Raw genomic sequence first — 13920 nt, forward strand, 5'->3', positions numbered from 1 at the left:
ACCCACAAGACGTGGATTTTTTAAAGATTGTTAGGAGCAATCAAAAGACCCACAAGACGTGGATTTTTTAAAGATTTTTAGGAGCAATCAAAAGACCCACAAGACGTGGATTTTTTAAAGATTGTTAGGAGCAATCAAAAGACCCACAAGACGTGGATTTTTTAAAGATTTTTAGGAGCAATCAAAAGACCCACAAGACGTGGATTTTTTAAAGATTTTTAGGAGCAATCAAAAGACCCACAAGACGTGGATTTTTTAAAGATTTTTAGGAGCAATCAAAAGACCCACAAGACGTGGATTTTTTAAAGATTTTTAGGAGCAATCAAAAGACCCACAAGACGTGGATTTTTTAAAGATTTTTAGGAGCAATCAAAAGACCCACAAGACGTGGATTTTTTAAAGATTTTTAGGAGCAATCAAAAGACCCACAAGACGTGGATTTTTTAAAGATTTTTAGGAGCAATCAAAAGACCCACAAGACGTGGATTTTTTAAAGATTTTTAGGAGCAATCAAAAGACCCACAAGACGTGGATTTTTTAAAGATTTTTAGGAGCAATCAAAAGACCCACAAGGCGTGGATTTTTTAAAGATTTTTAGGAGCAATCAAAAGACCCACAAGACGTGGATTTTTTAAAGATTTTTAGGAGCAATCAAAAGACCCACAAGACGTGGATTTTTTAAAGATTTTTAGGAGCAATCAAAAGACCCACAAGACGTGGATTTTTTAAAGATTTTTAGGAGCAATCAAAAGACCCACAAGACGTGGATTTTTTAAAGATTTTTAGGAGCAATCAAAAGACCCACAAGACGTGGATTTTTTAAAGATTTTTAGGAGCAATCAAAAGACCCACAAGACGTGGATTTTTTAAAGATTTTTAGGAGCAATCAAAAGACCCACAAGACGTGGATTTTTTAAAGATTTTTAGGAGCAATCAAAAGACCCACAAGACGTGGATTTTTTAAAGATTTTTAGGAGCAATCAAAAGACCCACAAGACGTGGATTTTTTAAAGATTTTTAGGAGCAATCAAAAGACCCACAAGACGTGGATTTTTTAAAGATTTTTAGGAGCAATCAAAAGACCCACAAGACGTGGATTTTTTAAAGATTTTTAGGAGCAATCAAAAGACCCACAAGACGTGGATTTTTTAAAGATTTTTAGGAGCAATCAAAAGACCCACAAGACGTGGATTTTTTAAAGATTTTTAGGAGCAATCAAAAGACCCACAAGACGTGGATTTTTTAAAGATTTTTAGGAGCAATCAAAAGACCCACAAGACGTGGATTTTTTAAAGATTTTTAGGAGCAATCAAAAGACCCACAAGACGTGGATTTTTTAAAGATTTTTAGGAGCAATCAAAAGACCCACAAGACGTGGATTTTTTAAAGATTTTTAGGAGCAATCAAAAGACCCACAAGACGTGGATTTTTTAAAGATTTTTAGGAGCAATCAAAAGACCCACAAGACGTGGATTTTTTAAAGATTTTTAGGAGCAATCAAAAGACCCACAAGACGTGGATTTTTTAAAGATTTTTAGGAGCAATCAAAAGACCCACAAGACGTGGATTTTTTAAAGATTTTTAGGAGCAATCAAAAGACCCACAAGACGTGGATTTTTTAAAGATTTTTAGGAGCAATCAAAAGACCCACAAGACGTGGATTTTTTAAAGATTTTTAGGAGCAATCAAAAGACCCACAAGACGTGGATTTTTTAAAGATTTTTAGGAGCAATCAAAAGACCCACAAGACGTGGATTTTTTAAAGATTTTTAGGAGCAATCAAAAGACCCACAAGACGTGGATTTTTTAAAGATTTTTAGGAGCAATCAAAAGACCCACAAGACGTGGATTTTTTAAAGATTTTTAGGAGCAATCAAAAGACCCACAAGACGTGGATTTTTTAAAGATTTTTAGGAGCAATCAAAAGACCCACAAGACGTGGATTTTTTAAAGATTTTTAGGAGCAATCAAAAGACCCACAAGACGTGGATTTTTTAAAGGTTTTTATGAGCAATCAAAAGACCCACAAGACGTGGATTTTTTAAAGATTTTTAGGAGCAACCAAAAGACCCACAAGACGTTGATTTTTTAAAGATTTTTAGGAGCAATCAAAAGACCCACAAGACGTGGATTTTTTAAAGATTTTTAGGAGCAATCAAAAGACCCACAAGACGTGGATTTTTTAAAGATTTTTAGGAGCAATCAAAAGACCCACAAGACGTGGATTTTTTAAAGATTTTTAGGAGCAACCAAAAAGGTCACAAGACGTGGATTTTTTAAAGATTTTTAGGAGCAACCAAAAAGGCCATAAGACTTGGATTTTTTAAAGATTTTTAGGAGCAACCAAAAAGGCCACAAGACGTGGATTTTTGAAAGATTTTTAGGAGCAACCAAAAAAGGCCACAAGACGTGGATTTTTTAAAGATTTTTAGGAGCAACCAAAAAAGGCCACAAGACGTGGATTTTTTCAAGATTTTTAGGAGCAACCAAAAAGGCCACAAGACGTGGATTTTTTAAAGATTTTTAGGAGCAACAAAAAAGACCACAAGACGTGGATTTTTTAAAGATTTTTATTAGCAACCAAAGAGCCCACAAGACGTGGATTTTTTAAAGATTTTTAGAAACAACCAAAAAGGCCACAAGACGTGGATTTTTTAAAGATTTTTAGGAGCAACTAAAGAGCCCACAAGACGTGGATTTTTTAAAGATTTTAGGCCACAATGCGTGGATTTTTTAAAGATTTTTAGGCCACAATGCGTGGATTTTTTAAAGATTTTTAGGAGCAACCAAAAAGGCCACAAGACGTGGATTTTTTAAAGATTTTTAGGAGCAACCAAAAAAGGCCACAAGACGTGGATTTTTTCAAGATTTTTAGGAGCAACCAAAAAGGCCACAAGACGTGGATTTTTTAAAGATTTTTAGGAGCAACCAAAAAGGCCACAAGACGTGGATTTTTTAAAGATTTTTAGAAACAACCAAAAAGGCCACAAGACGTGGATTTTTTAAAGATTTTTAGAAACAACCAAAAAGGCCACAAGACGTGGATTTTTTAAAGATTTTTAGAAACAACCAAAAAGGCCACAAGACGTGGATTTTTTAAAGATTTTTAGAAACAACCAAAAAGGCCACAAGACGTGGATTTTTTTAAAGATTTTTAGAAACAACCAAAAAGGCCACAAGACGTGGATTTTTTAAAGATTTTTAGGAGCAACTAAAGAGCCCACAAGACGTGGATTTTTTAAAGATTTTTAGGCCACAATGCGTGGATTTTTTAAAGATTTTTAGGCCACAATGCGTGGATTTTTTAAAGATTTTTAGGAGCAACCAAAAAGGCCACAAGACGTGGATTTTTTAAAGATTTTTAGGAGCAACCAAAAAGGTCACAAGACGTGGATTTTTTAAAGATTTTTAGGAGCAACCAAAAAGGCCATAAGACGTGGATTTTTTAAAGATTTTTAGGAGCAACCAAAAAGGCCATAAGACTTGGATTTTTTAAAGATTTTTAGGAGCAACCAAAAAGGCCACAAGACGTGGATTTTTGAAAGATTTTTAGGAGCAACCAAAAAAGGCCACAAGACGTGGATTTTTTAAAGATTTTTAGGAGCAACAAAAAAGACCACAAGACGTGGATTTTTTAAAGATTTTTAGGAGCAACAAAAAAGACCACAAGACGTGGATTTTTTAAAGATTTTTAGGAGCAACCAAAGAGCCCACAAGACGTGGATTTTTTAAAGATTTTTAGGAGCAACCAAAAAGGCCACAAGACGTGGATTTTTTAAAGATTTTTAGGAGCAACTAAAGAGCCCACAAGACGTGGATTTTTTAAAGATTTTTAGGAGCAACTAAAGAGCCCACAAGACGTGGATTTTTTAAAGATTTTTAGGCCACAATGCGTGGATTTTTTAAAGATTTTTAGGCCACAATGCGTGGATTTTTTAAAGATTTTTAGGCCACAATGCGTGGATTTTTTAAAGATTTTTAGGAGCAACCAAAGAGCCCACAAGACGTGGATTTTTTAAAGATTTTTAGGAGCAACCAAAAAGGCCACAAGACGTGGATTTTTTTAAAGATTTTTAGGAGCAACTAAAGAGCCCACAAGACGTGGATTTTTTAAAGATTTTTAGGAGCAACCAAAAAGGCCACAATGCGTGGTTTTTTTAAAGATTTTTAGGAGCAACCAAAAAGGCCACAAGACGTGGATTATTTAAAGATTTTTAGGAGCAACCAAAGAGCCCACAAGACGTGGATTTTTTAAAGATTTTTAGGAGCAACCAAAGAGCCCACAAGACGTGGATTTTTTAAAGATTTTTAGGAGCAACCAAAGAGCCCACAAGACGTGGATTTTTAAAGATTTTAAGAGCAACCAAAAAGGCCACAAGACGTGGATTTTTTAAAGATTTTTAGGAGCAACCAAAAAGGCCACAAGACGTGGATTTTTTGAAGATTTTTAGGAGCAACCAAAAAGGCCACAATACGTGGATTTTTTAAAGATTTTTAGGAGCAACCAAAAAGGCCACAATACGTGGATTTTTTAAAGATTTTTAGGAGCAACCAAAAAGGCCACAAGACGTGGATTTTTTAAAGATTTTTAGGAGCAACCAAAGAGCCCACAAGACGTGGATTTTTTAAAGATTTTTAGGAGCAACCAAAGAGCCCACAAGACGTGGATTTTTTAAAGATTTTTAGGAGCAACCAAAAAGGCCACAAGACGTGGATTTTTTAAAGATTTTTAGGAGCAACCAAAAAGGCCACAAGACGTGGATTTTTTAAAGATTTTTAGGAGCAACCAAAAAGGCCACAAGACGTGGATTTTTTAAAGATTTTTAGGAGCAACCAAAAAGGCCACAAGACGTGGATTTTTTAAAGATTTTTAGGAGCAACCAAAAAGGCCACAAGACGTGGATTTTTTAAAGATTTTTAGGAGCAACCAAAAAGACCACAAGACGTGGATTTTTTAAAGATTTTTAGGAGCAACCAAAAAGGCCACAAGACGTGGATTTTTTAAAGATTTTTAGGAGCAACCAAAAAAGTCACAAGACGTGGATTTTTTAAAGATTTTTAGGAGCAACCAAAAAGGCCACAAGACGTGGATTTTTTAAAGATTTTTAGGAGCAACCAAAAAGGCCACAAGACGTGGATTTTTTAAAGATTTTTAGGAGCAACCAAAAAGGCCACAAGACGTGGATTTTTTAAAGATTTTTAGGAGCAACCAAAAAGGCCACAAGACGTGGATTTTTTAAAGATTTTTAGGAGCAACCAAAAAGGCCACAAGACGTGGATTTTTTAAAGATTTTTAGGAGCAACCAAAAAGGCCACAAGACGTGGATTTTTTAAAGATTTTTAGGAGCAACAAAAAAGGCCACAAGACGTGGATTTTTTAAAGATTTTTAGGAGCAACCAAAAAGGCCACAAGACGTGGATTTTTTAAAGTTTTTAGGAGCAACCAAAAAGGCCACAAGACGTGGATTTTTTAAAGATTTTTAGGAGCAACCAAAAAGGCCACAAGACGTGGATTTTTTAAAGATTTTTAGGAGCAACCAAAAAGGCCACAAGACGTGGATTTTTTAAAGATTTTTAGGAGCAACCAAAAAGGCCACAAGACGTGGATTTTTTAAAGATTTTTAGGAGCAACCAAAAAGGCCACAAGACGTGGATTTTTTAAAGATTTTTAGGAGCAACCAAAAAGGCCACAAGACGTGGATTTTTTAAAGATTTTTAGGAGCAACCAAAAAGGCCACAAGACGTGGATTTTTTAAAGATTTTTAGGAGCAACCAAAAAGGCCACAAGACGTGGATTTTTTAAAGATTTTTAGGAGCAACCAAAAAGGCCACAAGACGTGGATTTTTTAAAGATTTTTAGGAGCAACCAAAAAGGCCACAAGACGTGGATTTTTTAAAGATTTTTAGGAGCAACTATAGAGGCCTTAGGGCTTACTCATTTTCCCTTACTGTATAGTGTGACCTCGTATATGGATGGGATGAATGTTATTACAATAAAATGTGAATATTTGAAATGTGTATTTCCGTTCAATGTTTTGACAGTTATTATGACATTTACAAGTTTGTTAAGAAAACGTTTTAAAGCTATTTTTAAGCAAGCAATCTATTGGCATGGCTCATCATCTTTACCGCAGGTAACTTAACTGTTAATAGGCCTACCTAAATGGGGTTATATGGTGCTTGTTTTATGTACAAGACCTATTTTAGCGTTTGCGTTTTTCTGCATTTTAGGGTTTGGGCTTTTTGTTTTGTTAAATGGCGAAACTTACTTTCGTTACATTTAAGGTTAATAAGGTATCATAGTTGAGGTGAAACGTGATGTTATTTGCAACCCAATGAACAAAAGTTATTGACTTCAACGTTTAAGTTTGCAAAATTTAATATTAATATACAAATACTGTCTTAAATCTTTTGTTTTGAGAAACACAGTGGATTATGCTGTGTTTCAATGACAAGCCACTAGGTGCTAAACTATCATACAATCTTTCCATTACATAGTCAAAACTATTTTCATCTCCCCATGGAAAATATGAAACATACAGAATATGTGAAAACTATAATTTATCGTAACCTCTAATTAGTTTTTAGACGCGTTAATGGTTTGTAAAACGGTCTAACATCTCTTGTATTCTGTACATTTAAATAAAGGAATCAATTAAAACTCAGACTGTATATGCCATACAACAGGTTCGAGGCATGAGACATGGAAACAAAAATGATCCCCTAGAGAGTTTAGTTCCTCCTTTAAATGACACGCCACTAGTAATTGTTATATAATGAACTAAAGTCAACACCTTCTAAGGAGAAGCAATGTGTGTATGTGTCGTGGAGTACCACGAAATTTTAGTTCATTTGTTTGGCTGTCAATTAAATATTCACATAATTATGTTTTAACAACATTATGTAGTTGTTCTTACATGAATATCAGCGTAACCGGCAATATTTAAATTAGTTTGTGCGACGTGTAATGAATTGCTAAATTTTTAAACTCTGCACTCGTTTTGGTATTTTAATTCAGTGATAATAAAATATTATTTCTTTGGAACAAAACTTTGTAAAATTAATTAAGAATTCAGCTACAAATTTAACCAAAACTTCCTGTGTTGTGTTGAACCCCTCAAGCCGCTCCCTGTGTAATGTTGCTGGTAACCTTTGGAGACGTGTTAAAAATTTATAATTTTCTTTCTATATTTGCATTTATTGTCAATTAATTATTTCTTTGTGAATAAACCTTAACTCGTTGTAATTGAATATTTTTCCCATTGATGAAAAAAACACAGATTGAAAATCTTTTGGCACAATCAAAATGCCCAATTGTTGTTGGCGGCACAAATTACTACATTGAATCATTACTGTGGGATATTTTGGTAAGTCCAACGTCCGACGAAAATGTTCCATCCCAATCACCACCACGAAATGAAACTGCTGCTACTGCTGCCATCAATTCCCCATTAAAGGATATTGAATCTCCTACAACTGATGCTGTTGGCGTAGCCGCCATGGAGTCTGGGAATTTAGAAAATGTATGTTGTTTTTATGTTTTTGTTGTTTTTACAGTGTTTTATTTAACTTGCTTTTTATTCTTTAAATTTTGACAAAATCGAAAGTCAAAAATTAACTCTTCTTTTTTATTTATCTTCTTCCACCTACCGCACAAGTTTTTTAACATCCTCTTTGTGTTGCTGTTGTTCTTCTTTTTCAGCGTTCATTTATAGCCTCCGCCGACATGCAGACTATGTCATCGGAATTGCTACACAACCATTTAAGGACAATTGATCCAGAAACCGCCAATCGCATCCATCCAAATAATAAACGTAAAATAATGAGGTAAGCCGATACTTTTTTTGTAGTTTGTTGAATAAAAACATAGCAACTTTTAAAGGCAATGTCAATGATAAAGTTAGCACGGTGCACACGACACAACATTTTGATAAATATTTTTCAAATTGCCTGTTTCACTAATTTCACAAATTCGTACGGAAGAGGTACCTAAGTCCCAATTTACATTAGGCGAGTTTACTTGCGGCAATTGTCAGTTTGTAGGTGAGAGAGGGTGCTGAGAGGCAAAGGGTTACCATATGCCTCACCTCTCTCTCCTACAAAATGACAATTGCCGCAAGTAAACTCGCCCAATGTAAATTTGGACTAAAGGACCGCTACGTACATAAACTGCCTCGCCTGTTTGCCTTGCTTGCTTCTGATAAAAGCCTTTACCTAATTAACTGCGTGTTGCGTGTGCGTTCAAAAATACAAAAACAAAATACATGTATTTGTTGTTGTTTTCAATTTGAAATACATGTGTTTTGTTTTTGTATTTTTGAACGCACACGCAACACGCAGTTAATTAGGTAAAGGCTAAAAGAATAAAAAAGAAAAGGGCAACCCAGTTCGAAATTTGCTAGGCCTCCTATATTCTTTTATTTTTAATATGTCAGAAATTAAGGAGGAAAGCAAGGCAATCAGGCAAGGCAGCTTATGTACGCAGACCTTTATTTTGGCAATCATTTTTTTCGATGTCGTGCCTACCAGTCATTTCAGGTGGTCACCGTATATCTTAACGCTTTTGGACTATTATATCTGGAAGCATGAACTTGCTCACGATAAACTGCACTTAAACAAAAATTTTGAACTTTTGTGATAATGTACCCTAAGGAGAGGGCCGAACCTTGGACAAAATATCGCGTGTAGCATTTTAGTGAATATTTTTGAAATTTTGTGGGGGAGGCACTCGAAGGAATAGACCAATACGCACCATCTTCGAACTTTATCTTAAATTCGCAGAAATATTACGATATACATAGATTGGACCAACGCAGTATCCAGTTTGAGAGTTGTCGTGCGCGCCAGCCACTACACATGATGGCCGTAGGGTTTTTTCAGCTTTCGACCAACTTCCTTGCGAAGTATGGACTTGTACCTTCGTAATAGGGTTCCCAAATGCAATTTATTCACTACTTATATATCGCCATTTTAGTTGGTCACCCTAGAATTTAGAGCATTTAGATCATTATTTTCTATCTTTAGAGAGTCCTTAAAATGCACTAATCTAAACGTTGAACTTTTGTGAGGGAGGTATCCGAAGATGTTATCCGATATAGACCCTCTGGGGTTTTGACGTACATTTGGAAGTAATTTTACGATGTGGAAAGTTTCGATCAAATCGTATAGTCACTTCATCAGTTTTTTAGCTGCATGGAAACCTACACAAGCATAGGTCTGATGCTGGATTGGCAGCAGATGGTCGAAACACTATGGTTTGGGTTCAATCCGGTACGAAAGAACACGATGCCGTGGAATTGACTCACTTTATCAGTCATCGGGATCGGGATTTGCCCTTAAAAATACCTGTACCGTTGTAACGTGATAAATGTAACATACATACAACTACACCTACGGTCTTCCCCTATAATTATAATAGCAGTGCCTTAGCATGCACTCAACAGCACCTCCATCTACCTCAGTCGTGCATTGAAGTCATTCACTTAATGTAATCGGTGCATTCACTTTATATCTGCTGAGCCTTAAGTATTTCAGTTTTTGAAGTCGGCTTGCTACTGCTGGGGCTTGCTGTCCACCAAGGTGGGGTATTGGCGAATTTTGCAAAGAACTACCCATTGCGGCAGTTCTATTGATACATTGCACACAGAGACTTCGGTATACTACAGAGAGACTTCTATTTTCCTCCCACAAAGAGACTTCGACTTCCTGTCTGATCCAAAGACTTCGATTTTCTGTCCCACACGGAAGCTTCGGTTTTCCGTCCCTCACAACGATGATGTAATAACTAGCTAACGCTGCTATTGTTGCTGTTCCGATCTCTTATAAACTACGAAATATAACTATGTACAGGGAACCGAGGTTCCTGTGAGGAACAGTATTCCTTCGCAGGAACCTCGGGTCCCTGTCGATGGTTATATTTAGTAGTTTGTACGAGATCGGAGATAGTAACATTAGCTAGTAATTACATCGCTGTCGGTAACCGAGCTCCCGAAATCATCAATCAACCATGATTTAGTTATGATCGGACAAAATAGTGAAATTAACCAGCTTCGTCGCTCCCGTTCATCGACTACTCTTATCGATCATCGTTGTTCCTGAAGTCCATCATACAGCCGTTCCCGATTATCATCGGCCAAATTCAGGACGTGTTTCCGAATTCTATCATATCGTAGTCAACCAAATAAATAGCAATCAATACGTTCCCGTTCATTGTTAAGTCGTAGCCAACAAGTTTCGTCTTCACTACCCACGGTGTGCCTTAACAAATTTAAATGGAAGGTACTTACACCTCAGTGCATTGTCCCAATTTGAACTTCCATATCTCAAAAACGGTAAAACCTACGAAAATATCATAAAGGCCAGTCTTATGGAGAATTTTCTCTACTACAATATTTTCTTTAGACCCATTTACATAGAACTCGCGGTTTCCAAGCAAAATCGTGAAAACCTTAAGAACCCCTAAAAATGTGAACTTAAATGGCGATTTATTTTAAAATCCCTCCGGCGATTTTTTTTGTTTCTTGATATTTCTCATCTACGAGCATTATAGTTTCAGAATCAGCAAAAACTTCCGAGGTGTAAGCACCTTCCATTTAAATTTGTTAAGGCACACCGTGTACCAGCACAGAACCCGATTGTCAATCAGGATCGTCGTACCCGATCATCGTAGAACCCGATCATCAACGCAGTTCATTATTATTACCGGCTTCACCGGCTTACTACATGCATCCTCAAGCCTATCACTATCGCATTTCATTGAATTAGAACCAGGGCTTCGGAGTCGAGCCATTTTTGGTCAGACTCCGACTCCAGTCCAATTTTTTTCTCGACTCCGACTCCAACTCCGGAGTCGACTCCGAAAATAGATAAATTAAAATTCACAACTTAAATTACAGTCATTTCAGTTTGAACTTTGAAGATACATTACATTGGGAGGATACCAAAACATAGACCTATATTGTTCGTTTTTTTCTCGTTGACAATACGGAATACAAAGTAACAAGCACTTCAGCATACTTCACACTTCAGAACATGTAGCAAAACCCTTCAAAGCAACTGCAATCGGACGGTATCGTTACAAGGTTCCTCTACCTAAACACCGACGTACGAGTATATTTACAATTTTCCGAATTTGACTTATGTACCCAATGAGACTCGAAATACCAAATTACCATAATTACTGACCGGTAACACTCTTTGTAATTTTTTAAGTTATGGAAAATTAACGATATTTTAACACCGCAACGTGATAGAAGACCAAAATAGCGTATTGCCCCTTAACATATTCTTTCGTGGTTAAGGTTACTTGAAACCTTTATGTCAAAAGGGATCATTTTCTTCAAACCGTTAAGAATTTTGATTTACACTTGTAGGCCTTTGCCTACATAACTCTTCATCTTCAAGGATAATATCTCGAATTCTTGTCCGTCCATAGTTATTTTTTACGTATTGCACCACGTAATGTGACAAAAGAAACCCTTTGAAATACATAAAATCGGGCCGTGCCGTTATACTAAATCGGAACTTTATAAAGTTCCCGACGAATATTTCGATGTGTTTCAAACGGAATGACAAGTTAGTATCTTATGGTAGAAAGTCTCTTTTGTCTACCACCTCAAAAAGAATACAAGTAAAACCAACGTTTAGTACGGCTAAGCCGAACTGAAAATCGGAAATGATCAAATGTAGAGGCAATGCTCATAATTTAACGTCAATTTGTTAAATATTTTTCATTCCTCAGCATAAATATATTGACAAATTTATCCTAAATTCATGACTTAATCGAAAAATCATTTGATCTGTTCTCATCGAAGAACAACAGGATAGCAAAGGAATATCCCATTAAATAGAAAGTGAAATGGTTAAGTAGGTTTACTTATAGATAACCACACACTATTCTATTATAAAAAGCAGACTTCTTTATAAAAGACGCATGGTTCTTCAAAAGACCGAATATGTCGTTTAAAAAATAGCAGGAACATCGTCTTTAAGAAGATTCTAAATTTCTCATACAAATTCAGCAAGAAGTCTAGTAGGTTTTCGTATGATTTCCCTTAAAGTTCTACAAGGTCTTTCATATAAGTCCAACAGGCTCTTTCGCAGCAGAAGATTTGGAACATGCAAACATTATTCCAATCAATTGAACAAAAAGTTTCCGATATGCATTTTGTAGTCAAAATAGAGATTAAGAGTTTTTTAAATTATGATCATTTAAATAATTTAAATTGATTTGATAAATGTAGAACAGATTGTTGCCCGGAGTCGGAGTCGTGCTTTTTTTCACGACTCCGACTCCGACTCCAGCAAAATTTGCTAGACTCTGACTCCAACTCCGACTCCGAAGCCCTGATTAGAACACACTAGCTTTTAAATCATTAAACATCCGATTGAACCCCTAGATGGGATAAAACTATTATTTTATTTCGTAAGGCTTAGTGAGTCCTTATGGAGATCCTAGACCCGACTGTACTTACCCCATCCGACAAGAACACAAGTTGTTGCAAAAAGAATCAATGCGATTCGAGAGCAGATCTTCAACTGAACTTTTCAGCAATTATGTGTAGACCAAATCGGTTACTGCCTTCGAGAGTTATACGTCCCAACCATTTCAAGCTCTTGATGATGTTATTGATGGTAACGGGCTCCATGTTTGAATAACAGGTTAGACTTCAGTCTCTTCATCTTTGCAAAGCTTGGAGTAATCAACACCGTCATAATTTCATATGCTGGTAACAGTTATAATATTACAGTATCCAATAATGACTCCAGTCATAACCCTAATTAATGATATGCTTAAATTTAAAAGTGAATTTGTTCTGCTAATTGATACGAGGACTGAACGATAACTATCTGGCATAACAATGAAAACGCGAATATTTACCATCAAAACGGTTTTATTGTTTTTTAAACAGTCTTCAGCATGATTTATACACTTTTTCGTGTGCTCAAACCTATTGGCGAATCACTTTTTCCACTCCGAATGAGACACTTCCAAAACATGGTTTTTGAACGCTTTTACAGCATCATCAAGCAACAAAAATCGTTGACCACGCATTTTTTCTTGATGTGCTGGAATCAAAACAAGTCATTGGATCCCCAGTAAAGGCTATACGGCGGATGAGCCATCAATTTCACGTTTTTTTCGGTCAATGTGTGAAAGCCCTCGTTGTCATGATGCAGAATGATTTGTATTCTGTTGTTCGTTTTTCGAATTTCTCAGGAGACTTCAGGCAAACTATAGTGTACCACTCAGAATTAATCGCCCCATATTTTTCAAGCCGTATGGTCGTCACACTGTCAGTTTTTCTGAAGAAACTGGCAACCTTTTGCTTCGAAGTGCATCTTACATGAACAACTTTCGTTTGATTTGGTTCGCTTTCGAAGACCCAAACGGCCGAGTCCTGCTGCTGTTTAAGACTCATAAGCATAGCTCCTAGATTCGGCGTCGGTGACGATCTTATAAACGTCGTTTGAAGCACCGCGATCGATTTTATGCAAATTTTTTTGAACCAATTCACAGGAACCTTATTTGAGAGATCGTCCAATTTTGCTGGATCTAACGAGAAAAATCTATTTTTGCGGCCAGATATTTATGCAATATCAAATGTTAGTTGGCGGAAGAAATTCCCAAGGATGCCTCTATCTCTCTGGCGAATGCCGAACACGGTTGAATTCATTGAACCAGTTTTTCGTAGTCCTATAGGATGGTATTTATCGACAAAAAACGATTTAATTTGATCGATACACTCTTGCGGTGATTATCCACGCAAAAGTTGTGAAAAATCCTTGGACAAAAATTTTCACAAGTAAATTCCTTTTTTTTGCAAAGTGACTTTTTCAAGTCACTGAAAACAACACATAAAATGGTCGTACGGTAACTGTCCTGAGTAATTTACCCTGCGTTTACAAATGACAGGATAG

The 13920-nt window shown here is 36.2% G+C and overlaps 1 protein-coding gene across 1 annotated transcript in view; it reads left to right on the top strand.

The window, feature by feature from the left end:
* LOC141398037 (tRNA dimethylallyltransferase) overlaps positions 1-13920 on the top strand; it is a 551700-nt gene that overhangs the window by 153362 nt on the left and 384418 nt on the right. Inside the window, exons 3-4 of the mRNA XM_073975142.1 lie at positions 7281-7523; positions 7703-7827. Coding sequence (XP_073831243.1) covers positions 7281-7523; positions 7703-7827 — 368 coding nt within the window. The remainder of the gene's footprint in view (positions 1-7280; positions 7524-7702; positions 7828-13920) is intronic.

This window comes from Musca autumnalis, unplaced genomic scaffold, assembly GCF_047663935.1.
Source record: "Musca autumnalis isolate F117 unplaced genomic scaffold, ASM4766393v1 scaffold_3, whole genome shotgun sequence".
Taxonomy (NCBI): Eukaryota; Metazoa; Arthropoda; class Insecta; order Diptera; family Muscidae; genus Musca; species Musca autumnalis.